The sequence below is a fragment of the Pongo abelii genome, chromosome 5 (genome assembly GCF_028885655.2).
Source record: "Pongo abelii isolate AG06213 chromosome 5, NHGRI_mPonAbe1-v2.0_pri, whole genome shotgun sequence".
Taxonomy (NCBI): Eukaryota; Metazoa; Chordata; class Mammalia; order Primates; family Hominidae; genus Pongo; species Pongo abelii.
In genome coordinates this window covers 36,105,470-36,123,413 of record NC_071990.2, presented here as the reverse complement: position 1 = coordinate 36,123,413, position 17,944 = coordinate 36,105,470, and the positions used below count along the sequence as shown (strand labels likewise).

Here is a 17,944-nt window from a genome sequence, read left to right as displayed (position 1 = left end):
TTTTTGTTTAAGTCCCATTTGTCTATTTTTATTTTTGTTGCCTGAGGTCTTAGTCATGAGTTTCAGGTCTTATATTCAAGTCTTTAATCAGTCTTGGGTTGATTTTTGTATACAGTGAGTGATAGGGATCTTTTATTCATCTGCATATGCCAGTCCAGTTTTCCCAGAACCATTTATTGAAAAGGATGTCTTTTCCCCAGTGAATGTGCTTGTTGACTTTTCAAAGATCAGTTTGCTGTTAAGTATATGGCTTTATTTCTAGGTTCTCTATTCTGTTCCATTGATCTGTGTGTCTATTTTAATACTAATACATGCTGTTTTGGTTGCTATAACCTTGTATAATTTTAAGTCAGACAGTGTAATGCCTCTAGCTTTTTTCTTTTTGCTTAGGTTTCTTTTGGCTATTTAGGTTCTTTTTTTGTTCCATATGAATTTTAGAATTGTTTTTTGTAATTCTGTGAAAAAATGACATTCGTATTTTGAAAGGAATTGCATTGAACCTGTATATTGCTTTGGATAGTGTGATTGTTTTTAAAATTTTTTTAATTTTTAATTTTTAATGGGTACATAGTAGGTGTATATATTTGTGGGGTATCTGAGATGTTTTGATACAGGCATGCAATGTGAAATAATCACATCATGGAGAATAGGGTATCCATCCCTTCAAGCATTTATCCTTTGTGTTATGACAATCCAATTATACTCTTCTAGTTATTTTTAAATATATAACTATTATTCACTATAGTCACCCTGTTGTGCTATGAAAGAGTAGATCTTATTATTTGTAAGTAATTTTTTTATACCCATTAATCATCCTTATCTCCCCACTTCTCCCACACTACCCTTCCCAGCCTCTGGTAACCATCCTTCTACTCTCTGTGTCCTTGAGTTCTATTGTTTTGATTTTTAGCTCCCACAAATAAATGAGAACATGTGAAATTTGTCTTTCTGTGCCTGGCTTATCTCATCTAACATAATGATCTCCAGTTCCATCCATGTTGTTGTAAATGACAGGATCCCATTCTTTTTATGGCTGAATAGTACTTTATTGTGTATATGCACCACATTTTTTTAATTCATCTGTTGATGGACACTTAGGTTGCTTCCAAATCTTAAATATTGTGAACAGTGCTACAACAAACATCGGAGTGCAGACATCTTTTTTATATACAGATTTCCTTTCGTTTGGTTATATACGCAGCAGTGGGATTGCTGGATAATATGGTAGCTCTAGTTTTCTGAGGGACCTCCAAACTGTTCTCCATGGTGGTTGTAACCAGTTTATATTCCTACCATCAGTGCAGGAGGGTTCCCTTTTCTCCACATCCTTGCCAGCATTTGTTACTGCCTATCTTTTGGACGTAAGCCATTTTAACCGGGGTGAGATGCTCTCGTAGCTTTGATTTGCCTTTCTCTGATAGTCAGTGATGTTGAGCACCTTTTCATATGCCTCTTTGCCATTTGCATGTCTTCTTTTGAGAAATGTCTATTCAAATCTTTGGCCCATTTTTTGATCAGATTATTAGATTCTTTTTCCTATAGAGTTGCTTGAACTCCTTATATATTCTGATTATTAATCTCCTGTCAGGTGGGTAATTTGCAAATATTTTCTCCCATTCTGTGGGTTGTCTCTTCACTTTGTTGATTGTTTTCTTTGCTGTGCAGAAGCTGTTTAACTTCATGTGATCCCATTTGTCCATTTTTGTTTTGGTTGCCTGTGCTCGTGAGGTATTGCTCAAGAAAATTTTTGCCCAGACCAGTGTCCTGGAGATTTTCCCAAATGTTTTCTTGTAGTAGTTTCAAAGTTTGAGATCTTAGATTTCAGTATTTAATCTATTTTGATTTGATTTTTATGTATTATGAGAGATAGGGATTGAGTTTCATTTTTCTGCATATGGGTATCCAGTTTTCCCAGTAGCATTTTTGACTGTCTATATCTTGAAAAGTTGCTGTAGTTATTTTTGATTGGTTCATCTTTCTACTTAGGGTAAGAGTAGTTTACACACTACAGTTAACGGTGTTATAATATTCTGTGTTTTTCTGTGTACTTACTATTACTGGTGAGTTCTGTACCTTCACATGATTACTTATTGCTCATTAATGAGTTTTTCTTTCTGATTGAAGAAAGATTTTCTCTTTTCTTTAAGATTTCTTGTAAGGACAGGTCTGGTGTTGATAAAATCCCTCAGCTTTTTTTTGAAATCCCTCAGCTTTTGTTTTGTGTGGGACAGTCTCCCTTCCCCCTCCCCATGTATTTGCCTGGGGATCAGTGGGCCTCCTCTATCTGGATGCCTTAACTCTCTTGTTAGACTTGGGAAATTTTTATCTACTATTTTCTTAAAGAGGTTTTCTAAACTGAAAAAAAAAATTATTTATTCATTCATTTAATTAATTAATTTTTTTTTTTTTTAAGAAACAGGGTCTCTGTTGCCCAGGTAGAAATGAGGTGGTGCCATCATGGCTTGTTGCAACTTTTAACTCCTGGGCTCAAGCAGTCCTCCTGCCCCAGCCTCCTGAGTAACTGAGACTATAGGCACACACCACCAGGCTCAGCTAATTTTTTTTATTTCCTTATATTTATCTGACTAGAATATTTCAGAGGACCTGTCTTCAAGTTCTCAGATTCTTCTGCTTGTTCTAGTCTATTATTGAGGCTTTCGAATGTATTTTGTATTTCCTAGAATAAATTTTTTATTTAATTTATTAATTTATTTGAGACATTGTCTCACTCTGTCACCCAGGCTGGAATGCAGTGGTATGATCACAACTCACTGCAGCTTCAATCTCCTGGGCTCAAGCGATCCTCCTGGCTCAGCCTCCTGAGTAGCTGGGACCCCAGGTGCATGCCAACACACCCAGCTAATTTTTTTTTAGTAGAGACAAGGTCTCACTATGTTGCCCAGGCTTGTCTTAAACTCCTGGGCTCAAGCACCTTAGCCTCCAAAAGTGCTAGGATTACAGATGTGAGCAACTGTGCCCTGCTTCAGTGAATTTTTTAGTTCTGGAATTTCTGGGGTTTGTTGTTGTTGTTGTTGTTTTAAGATATCTGTCACCTTGGTAAATTTCTCATTCATATGTTGAATGGATTTTCTGATTTCCTAGTATTGATTTTCAGATTTCTCTTGCATCTTATTGAGCTTCTTTAAAATCAGTATTTTGATTTATTTGGTATTTCAAGGAATTCTTTTTTATTGGGATCTGTTGCTGGACAATTGTTGTGGTCCTTTGGTGCTGTCATATTTACTTGTTTATTTATGTTTTCTGTGTCCTTCCGTTGATATCTGCACATTTGTTGCAGTAGTCACTTGTTCCAATTTTTTTAGAATTGCTTTTGTAGGGGAGAATATTTTTCTGAAGTTGTATATATGTTGTTGGTTAAGTAAGATACTTTTTGATTTTGATTTTGATTTTGGATACCTCTGGTAGTATGATTTTTGTATAACTTTTTTGGCAGTACACAGGGTCAGGGGTATCTGCAATTTCCTATGTGGCTTAGGGTACAGTTTAGGTTGTGGTGAGGTTTTGCTGGGGACTTGGATGCCAACTGAGCCAGTCTTTGGACCCTGATGGTGGCATTAGTGGGCTGAGTGTTCCTGTTTTTAGGCCCCAGAGCGTTGGTTCCAGTGTTAGTGGGTCCTGGAGGCGTGATTCTTGGGTCTCTGACTGGGTATATGGGCAGGTTCTCAGGCCCCTGGGCAGCCGGTATAATGTGGGGGATGGCAGTTAGAGTGGTGGAGCAACCTGCTGGGACCCAAGCAGTCTGTGTTGTTGTTGTTGTTGTTAGCTGTGATGGGTCGGACGGGGCTGGTCCCTAGTTTTACAGCCACTGATAGCAGGGCAGTGGGTATTTTCCTAAGTGTGCTTAGAGAAGCTTGGTCTCTACTGTTCCTCTCCCAGCTGGGTGGCATTTGCAGCTGTGTCGCCTAAGAGCAAGCGCATAGCCCAGCTTTAAACTCTCAAAATGTTGCCAGCTGTTGGCATGTGACTGAGAGGGTAGGTTCCCTCTCAAATGAACAGCATGGGCAAGAAACTGTGGGGAGTTACAGTACACTCAAGTCTCAGTCTCACAAAAGCCTGTTGTCTTAGGTATGCATAGGAAAGCCTGGTTTTCCTGTCCCTCCTCAGCCAAGTGGCAGCTGCAGCCAGGTCAGCCCGAAAGGGCAAGGTGCAACCTAGCATTAAACTCTCAAAATAGCACTTTATGCCTGGGACCAGAGAGGGGAGGGTCCCTCTTAGGACAGCAGCATGGGGAAGAAGCTGTGGGGAATGTGGTCCACTCACATCTTGGTCTCACCGGCAGCCCATGGCAGGGTGATAGGGACCCTCCCAGGAGTGCATGAGAGTGCCTAGCCTCCCCTCTTCCTCCTCAGAGCAGTGGAGTGACAGCAGCTGCATCTGCAGATCCCTGGTATCAAGGCTGTCAAAATGGCACCCAGCTGAAGCCACTTAGACTCAGATGCCTGTGGGATTCTCTGGGTTCCCTGTTTGGAGCAACATCTGTCCAATCTTTAGGCAGTTCTGCATGTCAGGCCCGAGGCCCTAGTTGGTTCAGGGTTTCTCCCATAACCAAGATCATAAAACCCATTTTCAGAATGTGGGATGCTGGGGATTTCTCTCTTACTGTATGCCCATGCCAACTTCCTCAAACCCTTTCCTTACTTCTGGTGCTTCCTATCACTTCTCTGGTGAATCTTAGCATTCCTTCCTGGACAATCTGTTCAAAATGTGGGCATCGTCTGACTGTTCTGGTTCCTTTCTGTGGATGAGGCACATACTACCTGTGTCTAGTCAGCCATTTTAAATGTAAGTCAAGTCATATATTCGCTAACTTTGCAGTGGCTCCCTTCAGAATGAATACCAAAGTCCTTACCATGGCCCACACACCACCAAGCAAAGAGAGCTTACTCTTCCTTCTGCTTGGAATCCTCTTCACGTACAACTCCTTCATTTTCTTTAAGTTCTTACCCAGATGTCACTTATCAGGGAGATCTTCCCCTGAACACCTAATGTAATTAACAAACTGCCACTCTCCAAACACTTATACCTTTATCACATTAACTCAGGTATTTGCTCACTCTTCCTTTCTCCCTGTAACTTTTTTTTTTCTCCACACACTTAACACAATCTAATATTATATGTTTATTTGCTTAATAAGCCTCTCACTAGAATGTACATCGTATCACAACAGTTTTTCTGGTTTACCGCTGTATCTATATTTAGTACTTAGAACAGTGCCTGGTACAGAGTAGGTACTCAATAAATATTTTAGCAAGTAAATTGTGGAGAAACGTATTGACTCTGTAACAAGTATCACACTGTACAAACATCAAATGCTTGCCAGTTTCCTGCCCACACCATGTTTCAGGCTCCGGTGCCTTTATGTTTGGAACACCTTCATGTGTGTTTTCTTACCTATGTGGCACACTTTATTCCGGTGGAGTCTTCTGTTACTTACATCACAACAGAATTAATCTCTCTTCAACTTTTATAACAAGCCTACTCTGTTAATTCATTCACACCCTGTGATAACCCATTAATCCATTCATGAAGGCAGACCCCCTCATGACCCAGTCACCTCTTAAAGGCTTAAAGTTCCCACCTCTTAGTACTGTTAACGTTGGACATTAAGTTTCAATATTAGTTTCAAAGGAGACAAACATTCAAACCATAGCAGTGTCTCTGCATTTAAAATGACTGCGTTCTTGGCTCACCCCTGTAATCCCAGCACTTTGGGAGGCTGAGGCAGGCGAATCACGAGGTCAGGAGATCGAGACCATCCTAGCTAACACAGTGAAACCCCGTCTCTACTAAAAATACCAAAAAAAATTAGCCAGGCATTGTGGCAGGCACCTGTAGTCCCAGCTACTTGGGAGGCAGAGGCAGGAGAATGGCGTGAACCCAGGAGGCAGAGCTTGCATGAGCCGAGATCACACCACTGTACTCCAGCCTGGGTGACAGAGCGAGACTCCATCTCAAAAAAAAAAAAGGCTACGTTCTTTTCACCCATTCACTCATTCAGCAAACATACTGGCACGTACTCTGATGTAGGTATTAGGACACAGTGGTGAACAATACATGTGTGTTGCACCCCATTGGATTCAGATTGGATCTCACTTCTTGATCTCTTCAGCACATCAGCATCTGGCATTCAGTAATGGAATTTTACATAATTTTTAATGAGCTGTATTATTAAACATACAGTCAACTTTTGAACAATATAGGTTTGAACTACACAAGTCCACTTATACACAGATTTTTTTAACCAAACAAGGATCGAAAACAGTATTCAAGGGATGTGAAATGCACATATATGGAGGGCTGGCTTTTTGTATATTTGAGTTCTGGGCCAACTGTGGAACTTGAGTATGCACAGATTTTGTTATTCTCAGGGGATTCTGAAACTAATCCCTGAAGTACACTGATGGACCACTGTACTAAGCTTTTTATTCTTTTTTCTTTTTTTGCTTATCAGTCATGCATGTACACAGTGGGGGAGACAGTGAGTTATATAAGCTTTTATTAAAAAATCTTCTTTCACCAGTTTTTCACTCCCCATAACAGTATTTACCTTTATATCACTAATAAATAACAGGTTATATTAATCCAATTTTGTTTTCAGTGTTACATATTATTTTTTCCTCCTGGAAAATGGGGCTTATCTGGCACCACAGCACGAATTCCTCATTTCCCCAATGTAATCTAATTTTTGGCTACATGATCATTCCATGTTTATATCATTGAGACTCTAAGGCTATCCTCAGCTTAACTGAGCATATATTATGGTTCCTTTTCCTTTCTACATAACATGTTTCATTTGCTTAGTTTTCTTTGTACTGTTGATCACTTAATTCAATCCCATACTTTTACCCAGTGTTGTAAATACACTTTAATATGTAGAGATACATTGAGTGTTCTTTCTACTATTATCTTTCTAAAGCGCTCTGTCCTAGAACCTGGAGTCTTCTAATCTGTGTTCATCTGATTGGGTTGCCCTGTAGGTCTGCTACATTACGTCATTTGGGATTTCCCTTCACCGTCATCCTGGAGATTTATTGTTTTCTCTATATATGTCCCCTGTTTTCCATGTCTCCTATCTTTCTTGGTTTATGTCATCTTTTTTGTAGAGTACATGCAATAAGCAATAGTTTCCTGAGAAAGGGTATGAGATTGGGTGGGGAAAGGGTGGGATTTGCACATCTGATAGTCTTTATTCTGCTTTCACACTCAGTTGGCTGTGTAGAGAATTCTAGATTCTAGAAAACATTTTCTTTCAGAGTGTCGTTGCTCCATTGTTTTCTAGTTTCCAGTCTTGATGGTACTAAAGACCGATGCCATTCTGATTCTTGATCTTTATATGAAACCTTTTCCCCCAGTGGAAGTCTGTAAGATAATTTCATAGTGATATGCCTCACTCAGCCTGTTTTCACCTCTTATACTAAAGATTTGATGTGCACTTTCAACATTGAAACTCTGATTCTTTGGTTTTGAATCTTAATTTTTTTTTAGGTGACAAAGTGTCATAGTTAAAAAGAATGATCTTTCAGAAAGCCATATTTATGAATGAAAATAAAATGTCTAGTATGTACTTCAAAATCTGGTGTAGGTGTGGTGGCAGGGTTGGGATACAGTTGAAAATAGACTGGCAATGAGTGGTAATTGCTAGGTGACACTAGTATAATAAATGGCATGGGGTTCATGATTCTTTCTACTTTTGTATATATTTGAAATTTTCCGTGATAAAAAATAAATGAATAATGAAGGAAAAAAAGAAGCTTAGTATGAGTCATATACGGGAAACAAAATTCAAATATTCAAATGTGATAGGAAAGTGTGGAAGACAATTCTCTAATCCTATTGAAATTTAAAAACAGGGAACAGTATTCGTGAAAAGAGGAAATTACTCAGAGAAAACTTCAGGTAGAAAACTAGTATAGACCAGGGCTTCAAAGGGTACTATATGAAATTTGACCAAAAGAGCAAAAAATACTCTAGGTAGAACATCAACATCCCAATAAAGGCACAGAAAGATACTTATTAAAGACAAGTGTAGTAAATTATAAGGTTAAAGAGTTTGGATTCCTTGGTGTGGTAGCTCACGCCTGTAATCCCAGCACTTTGGGAGGCCAAGGCGGGTGGATCACTTGAGCCCAGGAGTTTGAGTCCAGCATGGGCAACATAGTGAGACCCCATCTTTACTAAAACAATTTTTAAAAAGAAAAAAGCTGTTGTTGTTTCCTAGACCTGTGTATATTAAGTTTAGGCTCATTTGTTTGTAAAAATAATTTGGAGTAGCTGTGTGTAAGGCAAAGGATTGTTGGAGCTAATAACATAAAAATGCCGTTTAAGAAATAAGCAAAGTGAGGACTTTGGTTTGGGAAAAACTTCAGAGAGTTTATTTTCATCTCCATTATTAAGCAGTATTGAATTGTTACTTTTTAGAATGAAGTTTAAAATATTGTTTCCTTCATTTTCTCAGCACAAACATTTCACTGAAGATATTCAAACAAGGCAATATCGTTCCTTGGAAGTTCTAATAGGGTCTGGCTATAATACCCCTGCTGACATTTGGAGCACGGCATGCATGGTAATGTTTTTTCCCCTTTTCTTTCGCTTGTTAAGTGGTACATATCTTGCCCTGTTTGCTAATTTCAGTAAACCAGCGAATTAACTAGCAGAAAAGAACGTAACACAGATGACTTACCATAGGTATTCTAAATTCTATGTCTAGAGAGGTCCGAATTCAAAAACCTGTCTGGCATTTCATTTAGTTACTGCCAAGTTCCTGTTAGGTGAAGGAACCAAAAGTTTCTTACTACAGATTGTTGGGGGAGGGGAAATAATGAAAACAACTACTAAGAGGTGTTGTTGGTTTTGATTAGGAGATTACAAGTATCTTTGCATTTTTAGCACTCATCTATTTTCAGACCAAAGAAACCCCTGGAAACTGCTTCATTTTGTACAGTTCAACAGCTCCTCAGATATCTTTGCAGCTCCCAAGATGTGAATCCCAATCATTCATAGATTCATAAATGGCTATTTTGCCTCTGGCAAGCAACTGTTCCAGTGGTCAGATTTAGTTGATGATAAATGATTTCCTACTAATATCCTCATGTTGGAATGTGTTACATTGTTTCTTAAAATGTATTATACTCCTTAATATCTTTAATCACCACAATTTCTAATCGTGTTTGTTTACTTGTTTCTCTTCTATGTTGTAAGCCCTATATTGTCAGGAATCATGGCTGTTATGTATAACTGGATTCATTGCCTGACACATTTTGGCGATTGCTTACAATGTAATTCTGATGCTAACTACCCAGAGTTATCACTGACTTCATAGGTTAAGAGCATAGTTCCCCACAAGATTGCCCTCACTTCAGACACTAACCACAAGCCTCAGGATCCACAAGCCACCTGCACTTCTAATCAACTGGCTACAAAGTAAGAGGTTTGCATTACCCCCTCAGAAAGTGCTAAGCTTGCTATAGTTTTATTATAAAGAATACAAATCAGGACACATAGGGGAAAGTCTGAGAGGGTACTAAACGTGAAGCTTCTGTGTCCTCAGGACTTTCACCCTCCTGGCACATTGATGGGTGTCACCACCAAGGGATGCTCACCCAAGCTTCAAGTATTCAGAGTTCTATTGAGATGTAATTAATTAGGTATTGATTGAATCATTGGCCATATGATTGAGCTCAGTCTTCAAGCTTTCCCTCCCTTCCTTGGAGGTTGGGAAGTTGGAAAGCCCCAATCCTCTGATCATGTGGTTGGTCTTTCCCGTATGTCCAACTTTCATCTTAAAACTATATAGGGGCTGGCCACGGTGTCTCATGCCTGTAATCCCAGCACTTTGGGAGGCCAAGGCAGGTGGATCACTTGAGGTCAGGAGTTCGAGACCAGCCTGACCAACATGATGAAACCCTGTCTCTACTAAAAATTAGCCAGACGTGGTGGTGCATGCCTATAATCCCAGCTACTTGGGAGGCTGAGTCAGGAGAATCGCTTGAACCTGGGAAGCAGAGGTTGCAGTGAGCCAAGATCGCACCATTGTACTCCAGCCTAGGCAACAAGAATGAAACATCGAAAAAACCAACTATACAGGACCCCAACATCAGTCACTTTGTTAATATAAACTTAGATATGGTCCAAGAGACCCACCATAGATAAAGACACCTAGCACTTGGAAATTCCAAGGGTTTAGAGACTTCCTACCAGTAAAAAGGGACATAGACCAATTTCTTCGTTATTCAATAGTGTTTAATAAATATTTGTAGACTACCTAATGAATGAACAGAAACATATTATGCTCTCATTTCAAGTAACAATATTCACAGGTAACTCTGGGAAAAACTTGAGAAAGAGGGCAGATAACAATTTCAACCTGTTTTAAGTCATAGATTTCTTGCTGTCTGCATTCCTGAAAAACTTTGTCTTCAAAGCTAATAGAGATGATACCATGTTGTTAATGTAGCATGACCTTATAGAGCACTTTGTTGTGGCATATTATTGTTTTTTGTTTGTTTGTTTGTTTGTTTTTTCTGAGATGGAGTCTTGCTCTGTCACCCAAGCTGGAGTACAGTGGCGCAATCTCGGCTCACTGCAAGCTCCGTCTCCTGGGTTCACACCATTCTCCTGCCTCAGCTTCCCAAGTAGCTGGGACTACCGGTGGCCGCCACCATGCCTGGCTAATTTTTTTGTATTTTTAGTAGAGACAGGGTTTCACCGTGTTAGCTAGGATGGTCTTGATCTCCTGACCTTGTGATCCGCCCACTTTGGCCTCCCAAAGTGCTGGGATTACAGGCGTGAGCCACCGCGCTGGGCCCATATCATTGGTCTTTAAAGCTGGTGAACTGTCTGAAGTAAGGTTTTAATATTGTTGCACAAAATGAAAGAATATTGGAATAAAATCTCAGGCTTCTTTCTTGCCACACTTTAAAGCTTTGCATTTTGAGGAATTTTATTTGAGTTGATTTGCTATAGAAAATCATAAATGATAGAGATGCCACCAGCTATAAAGTGTAGCTGGTTAATAGATGGCGTCTGATTTATTAAAATGTGGATTTGCTAAGATGTAGTTTTTAGTAGTGGATTACTTGTTTACTGTAAGAAAATGACATTTTTTTTTCTTATTCCACATTTCTGTTTTGTTTGGGGGCAGTAGATCCTGCTTGATATTTAATAAAGTATTTCTAATGTCAGGCTTAAGAAGTAAGGCTGAAAGATAAAGACGTTAATTAATCTCACCTCATAGTCTGGACACACTCACATGTCAGAATTTTCTTGACCAAGGAATGGAAGGTACTTATCTGACATGAGACAGTATCATGAAAAATTGAGCCCCATTTGATCCTCAAATTTTTATTTTGCCAGTCGACATAGAAAAACAAAATGTTGCTTTAAATTTGATCATAGAGCAAAAATTCTGGAATATCAGAAGTGCCTGAAGAGATGGATCATCCTGCATCCAATGTAATTAATTGATGGAAAGATTAGGACCCTCTCTGAGAGGTAATGAGATGGAACAAGTTGAGATTGCCTCTACATTGAAGATTGAGGAATAGTTAGAAGGGCAGTTATAAAAAGGGAAAAGGGGGCCCAGGTGTGGTGGCTTATACTTGTAATTCCAGCACTTTGGGAGGCTGAGGCAGGCAGATTACTTGAGGCCAGGAGTTGGAGACTAGTCTAGCCAACATGGAGAAACCCTGTCTCTACTAAAAATACAAAAATTAGCTGGCCATGTTGGCACATGCCTGTAACCTCAGCTACTCAGGAGGCTGAGACACAAGAATCGTTTGAACCTGGGAGGCAGAGGCTGCAGTGAGCTGAGATCACACCACTGCACCCCAGCCTGGGCAACAGAGCAAGACTCCATTTCAAAAAAAACAAAAAAAAGGGGGGAAAGGGGAAAATATTTGTGAAGAACACGAGAGTGAGACTCTGTCTCAAAAAAAAAAAAACAATCTCCGAATGCTGGAGTCAGGACAGCTAGGACCATAACTGGCAGGATGAGATTATCTTCTTCTCTGGCCTTTGAATGTCCTTCCTCCCGCTGTGGGAAAGTACGTTTGTAGTCCCCAGTTGTCTTCCTTTTCTGGTAAATTCCTCTTTTGAAGTGATTGCTTTCTGGGATATGTTCCTTTTCTTCACCTTTTGCTCTCTGAAATTCAGGGCAGGATTTGTAGGACTCGCACTGGCACTTGTGAGAGGTTCTGGGAGTATAGCTACACATATTTAGGACATGGGATGAAGTGCATGTCTTCTTAAACCCCAGAAGTTGGCCAATTACTCATCAAGGGAAAGATTAGGGAAAAAACTAGAGAATATGCAGTCATCCCTTAATGTCCTCAGGGGATTGGTTCTAAGACCCCTTGCAGATACCAAAATCCACAGGTGCTCAAGTACTTTACATAAAATGGCATAGTGTTTGCATATAACATATATAACCATATGGCCTCTGTATGCTTAAATTGTTTCTAGATTACTTATAATACCTAATTTAATATAAATGCTATGTAAAGTTGTTATACCATATTTTTTTAACTTCTTTTTTTGTTGTTGTTTCGTTTTGTTTTTTAGGGATGGGGTCTTGCTCTGTTGCCCAGGCTGGAGTGCAGTGGTGTGATCATAACTCAATATAACCTCAAACTCCTGGGTTCAAGGGATCCTCCCACCTCAGTGCCCCGCCCCTTCCCACCCCCCACCGAGTAGCTAGGACTACAGGCATGTGCCACCCACTTGGCTCATTTTTAATTTTTTTTTTTTTTTTTTGTAGAGACCAGGTCTTGCTGTGTTGCACAGACTGCTCTCAAACTCCTGGTTTCAAACGACCCTCCTACCTCAGCCTCCCAAAGCACTGGAATTACAGGCATGAGTCACTGTGCCTGTCCTTTACTTGTATTTTTATTGTGCTGTTGTTGTTGCTGTTTCTGAATATTTTCAATCTACAGTCAGTTGAATCTGAGCATGTGGAACCTGCAGACACCCAGGGCTGACTAACTTAATTATTGGTCAGGTGTTTCAGTAAGGGAGTGAATCTTTCAGAAATGAGATCCAAAGGGGTTTATCTGTAACTGTCTTCTCTGTCTAGAACTCTTAAGGCTACTAAAATCCTTAAACTGTCAAAATCCAAAGTGTAGTAATTTGACCCAAGAGCTCTTTCTCCATCATCACCAATTCCCAATCTGAGCTGCCTGAATGAAACGGCAGAAATGTCTGCAGGTGGTTATAACTTCTAGCACTGTGCACAATAGCTGTTTAGATTTCACCAAAGATTGTCACCTTTATTCAACAGCAGTAAGTCACTGGAGGCCGGATTTTGAATGCCATTTTAGTAAGTAATATTTTGAGTTCTTTTTGTACAATTTCCTTATCCTATACAATGAAAGCTATAAGTTTGCTTTTGTTTACTTGTTTTTGCTGCCACAGTGTTCCGCTAAACAGAGGTAATACAAACACCAAAAAAACAGAGTATAATCTCATCTCTTTCACAGTTCTATAATAAAATCACTAGGACCTGTGTCTTTACAGTAGATCCCTGCAGTTGGTATGTGCAGAATCCCAGGCATTGCTCTCAGTGAAGGTAAAGGAGAGCTGGATATTTGCTGTATTCAAGAGATGGGAGTGATTAAATGCACAGCTCCCAAAGTCAGACATTCCTAAACAGGGAAAGAAGCAGGAGGAATTGAGAGAGGCAAGCATTTGTTCCCCAGGAATGATGGAGTTATAGTTAATTAACTGTAGGACCTTCATTGTAACCCCATTGAATAGCACACAATTGAGAGGAAGGCTTTGAGCTTTCACCAGCCAGGGTGCCCTAGATCCCTGGGGCAAGATAGTCTCCATTTTAATCATTCGTAGCTTGTACATGTCAGTTCATATAACTGTATGTTGGCATATTTATTTTAGGCATGCTTTGATTACCAAAGAAAAACAAAAGCTTTAAGTCTATAGCAGTACCTTGCCCTTATTGCTTACTTTTTGTTTATACCAATTAATGAGAACTTAAATAGATAGGCCCTTCCTCTTAATTGAAAAAGGACTCAGCCCTTGGCCCTCTTCTCTCTTCCTGGGGGATTTCATCAAGTCCCATGATGTCTCTAGCCTCAGTTCATCTCTATACTTAATCCAACTTTTTATGTCCAACTGTCTGCTTGACGACTCCATTTGGATATCTGATAAATATCTCAAATGTAACATTTTCAAAATAGAATGCTTGGTTCACCCTACACATCCTGTTTTTGTAAATTATCCCCCTGTTCACCCAGCCACTCAGACTAAAAGCTTAGAACCTGAACCTTTTAGGTTAATTCTTAATTCTTTTTCCTTTGTCTACATCTAGTCCATCAGCTGTTTCCATGTGTTCTACCTTCAGAATATATCCAATACCGGCTGGGCGCAATAGCTCATGCCTGTAATCTCAGCACTTTGGGAGGCTGAGGTACGTGGATCACCTGATATTGGGAGTTCAAGACCAGCCTGGCCAACCTGGTGAAACCCTGTCTCTACCAAAAATACAAAAATTAGCTGGGTGTGGTGGCGTGCAACTGAAATCCCAGCTACTCGGGAGGCTGAGGCACGAGAATCGCTTGAACCCAGGAGGCGGAGATTGCAGTGAGCCGAGACTGCACCACAGCCTGGGTGACAAAGTGAGACCCTGTCTCAAAAAAAAAAAAAAAAAATTCCAATACCAACCACTTTTTACTTTTTCCATTAACTCATTATAGCCCATGCCATCATCATTTCACAAATGGATCAATACAGTGACCTCCTAATTTCCTTTCTTTGCTTCTGTTTTTCTCCCTTCATGTTACATTATCACATGGTGGCCTGAGTGGTCTTAAGTGTTAATCAAATCATATTACTCCCCCGTTTTAAATCCTTTAGTTGCATCTGTTCCACTCAAAATCCTATTTTCTTTCCCTAGTCTTATGAAACTCATACTTACCTTGGTCCTTTGGATGTGCTTTCTCCTTCAGCTAATGCAGGTCTTTGTTCAACATAATCTCTTTAGAGATTCTTCCTGACGACTTTATTTGAAATAACCCCCACTTTATCACTTTTCTTTGTCACATAGAACTTGTCACTCCCTGAGATACATGGGTTTTTTTTTGTTTGTTTGCTTTCTATATGAGGCAGAGAAATTGTCTATGATTCTTAAATAGGAAAGGGATATGTGCAGTAGACATGCATTTTGGAAAAGTTCTTCAGCAATTCTTACGTACATCTTTGATATAGAACCATTTATTTGCTTTGATTAATATAATTTACAGCTGTGTTAAGACTGGAAAAACTCTACTTTTAAAGCTGGAAGTGAGCGGTAGAATGTATTTAGTAACAACAAAAAAGCTAATAACTGAACTCTGGAGTTTCCCAACCATCCTTTTTGATCTGTGGCTATTGTAACCCTCTTTCGGCCTTTCTAGTGCTGAAACATTGCTTCCTTGCTGTTAAGACATCTTTCCTTTGCTTCATTCCCCTGCTGTTGGTTGTTTGCAGAGCACTAAACACTAGGACTGGGTACTTAATTATGTTACTTCTCCATATATAAGAGGAGCAGTAAGTAGACTTCTAAACAAAATTTGAACAAAACTTGGCGTATCTGGTTTGAAATGAGTTTCAAAGCCACCTTCAACTTAGTATCTTCATGATTTGAGCAATTAAATATGGTTAGTAACAGAAATGAGGTACCAATGATACTCGTCAGATGTTTCTAGAAATATTGTTACAGTTAAAACTAAATTTCCTTTTTCCCTTTTTTTCTTTTTTAACTCTTTAATCATCATCTCCCCATTATCTTCACCCCCCAGCCTCTGTAACCACCATTCTGCTCTCTGCTTCTATGAGTTAAATTGTTTTAGATTTCACATATAAGTGAGAGTGTTGCAGTATTTGTCTTTCTGTGCCTGGCTTATTTCACTTCATATTATGTTTTCCAGTTCCATCCATGTCACTGCAAATGACTGAATTTCCATCTTGTTTTTAAGGCTGAATAGTATTCCATTCCATTGTGTATACAAGTTGAATATCCCTAATCTGAAACACTTGGTACCAGTTTCAGTTTGGGGAATTTTTTAGATTTTGCAATATTTGCAGAATACATACTGGCTGAACATTTCTAATCCAAAAATCTAAACTTCGAAATGCTCCAAATGAGCATTTCTTTTGCGTGTCATGTCAGTTTTGGATTTTGGAGCAACCTGTATATACCACATTTTATTGTCTGTTTATCTGATCTGTATAGACTCAACTTAGATTGATTTTAAAATCAACTTAGGTTGATTCCATAACTTGACTATTGTGAATAGTGCTGCAGTGAACATGGGAATGCAGACATCACTTAGACAAACTGATTTTAAATCTTTGAGGTAAATATCCAGAAGTGGGATTGCTGGATCATATGGTAACTCTATTTTTAGATTTTTAAAGAACCTCCATATAGTTTTCCATGAGGGTTGTACTAATTTACATTCCCACCAACAGCGTTCAAGACTTCCCTTTGCTCCACATCCTCACCAACACTAAATATTTCGTCTTTGTGATGACAGCCATTCTGACATATATGAAATGATATCTCATTTTGGTTTTAATTTGCATTTCCCTAATGATTAATGATGTTGAGCTTTTTTTTTAATAGATCTGTTGGCCATTTGTGTGTCTTCTTTTCAGAAATGTTTATTTAGGTCCTTTGCCTATTTTTTAATTGGGTTTTTTTTTTGTTTGTTTTCTTGCTATTGAGTTGAGTTCCATATTATTTTGGATATTAACCCCTATCAAATGTATAGCATGCAAATATTTTTTCCCAACCCATAGGTTACCTCTTCACACTATTGTTTCCTTTGCTGTACAGAAGTTTTTTAGTTTGATGTTATCCCGTTTGTCTGTATTCTCTTTTGCTCCCTGGGCTTTTGGGGTCAAATCCAAAAAAAATCATTGCTCAGACCAATGTCGTGTGGGTTTCCCCCTGTTTTCATCTTCTGTTGAGTTCCATATTATTTTGGATATTAACCTCTATCAAACGTATAGCATGCAAATATTTTTTCCCAACCCATAGGTTATCTCTTTACACTATTGTTTCCTTTGCTGTACAGAAGTTTTTTAGTTTGATGTTATCCCATTTGTCTGTATTCTCTTTTGCTCCCTGGGCTTTTGGGGTCAAATCCAAAAAAATCATTGCTCAGACCAACGTCATGTGGGTTTCCACCTGTTTCTTTTGGTAATTTTTCAGTTTCAGGTCTTATTAAGTCTTTCATCCATTTCCATTTTTGTATTCGGAGTGAGATGAGGGTCCAGTTTCATTCTTTTTATGTCCAGTTTTTCCAACACCATTTATTGAAGAAACTATCCTTTTTCCATTCTGTATTCTTGGCAATTTTGTCAAAGATCACTTGACCATACATGCGTGGGTTCATTTCTGGGCTCTCTATATTGTTCCTTTGGTCTATGCGTCTGCTTTTTTTTGCCAGGACCATGCTGTTTTAATTACTGTAGCTTTGTAGTATAGTTTGAAATCAGGTGGTTTGATGCCTCCAGCTTTGTTCTTGTTTTGAGACAGAGTCTCATACTGTCACTCAGGCTGGAGTGCAGTGGCGCAATCACAGCTCTCTTCAGCCTCCACTTCCTGGGCTGAAGTGATCCTCCCACCTCAGCCTCCCAAGTAGCTGGGACTACAGGTGCGCCCCACCACATCCAACTATTTTTGTATTTTTTGTAGAGGTGGGGTCTCCCTGTGTTGCCCAGGCTGGTCTCAAAACTGAGCTCCAGTGATCTGCCCACTTCAGCCTCCCAAAGTGCTGGGATTACAGGCGTGAGCCACCATGCCCAGCCCAGCTTTCTTCTTTGTGCTCATGATTGCCTTGGCTATTTGGGATGTTTTGTGATTCCATGTGAATTTTAGGATGTTTGTTCTATTTCTGTGAAAAATAATATTGGAATTGTGATAGGA

The 17,944-nt window shown here is 39.3% G+C and overlaps 1 protein-coding gene across 7 annotated transcripts in view; it reads left to right on the top strand.

The window, feature by feature from the left end:
• SRPK1 (SRSF protein kinase 1) overlaps positions 1-17,944 on the top strand; it is an 88,488-nt gene that overhangs the window by 55,364 nt on the left and 15,180 nt on the right. For all 7 annotated transcript variants that reach the window (XM_054556729.2, XM_054556731.2, XM_054556730.2 and 4 more), the window contains 1 exon segment: positions 8,477-8,584. In XM_054556729.2, the coding sequence (XP_054412704.2) occupies positions 8,477-8,584 (108 nt within the window).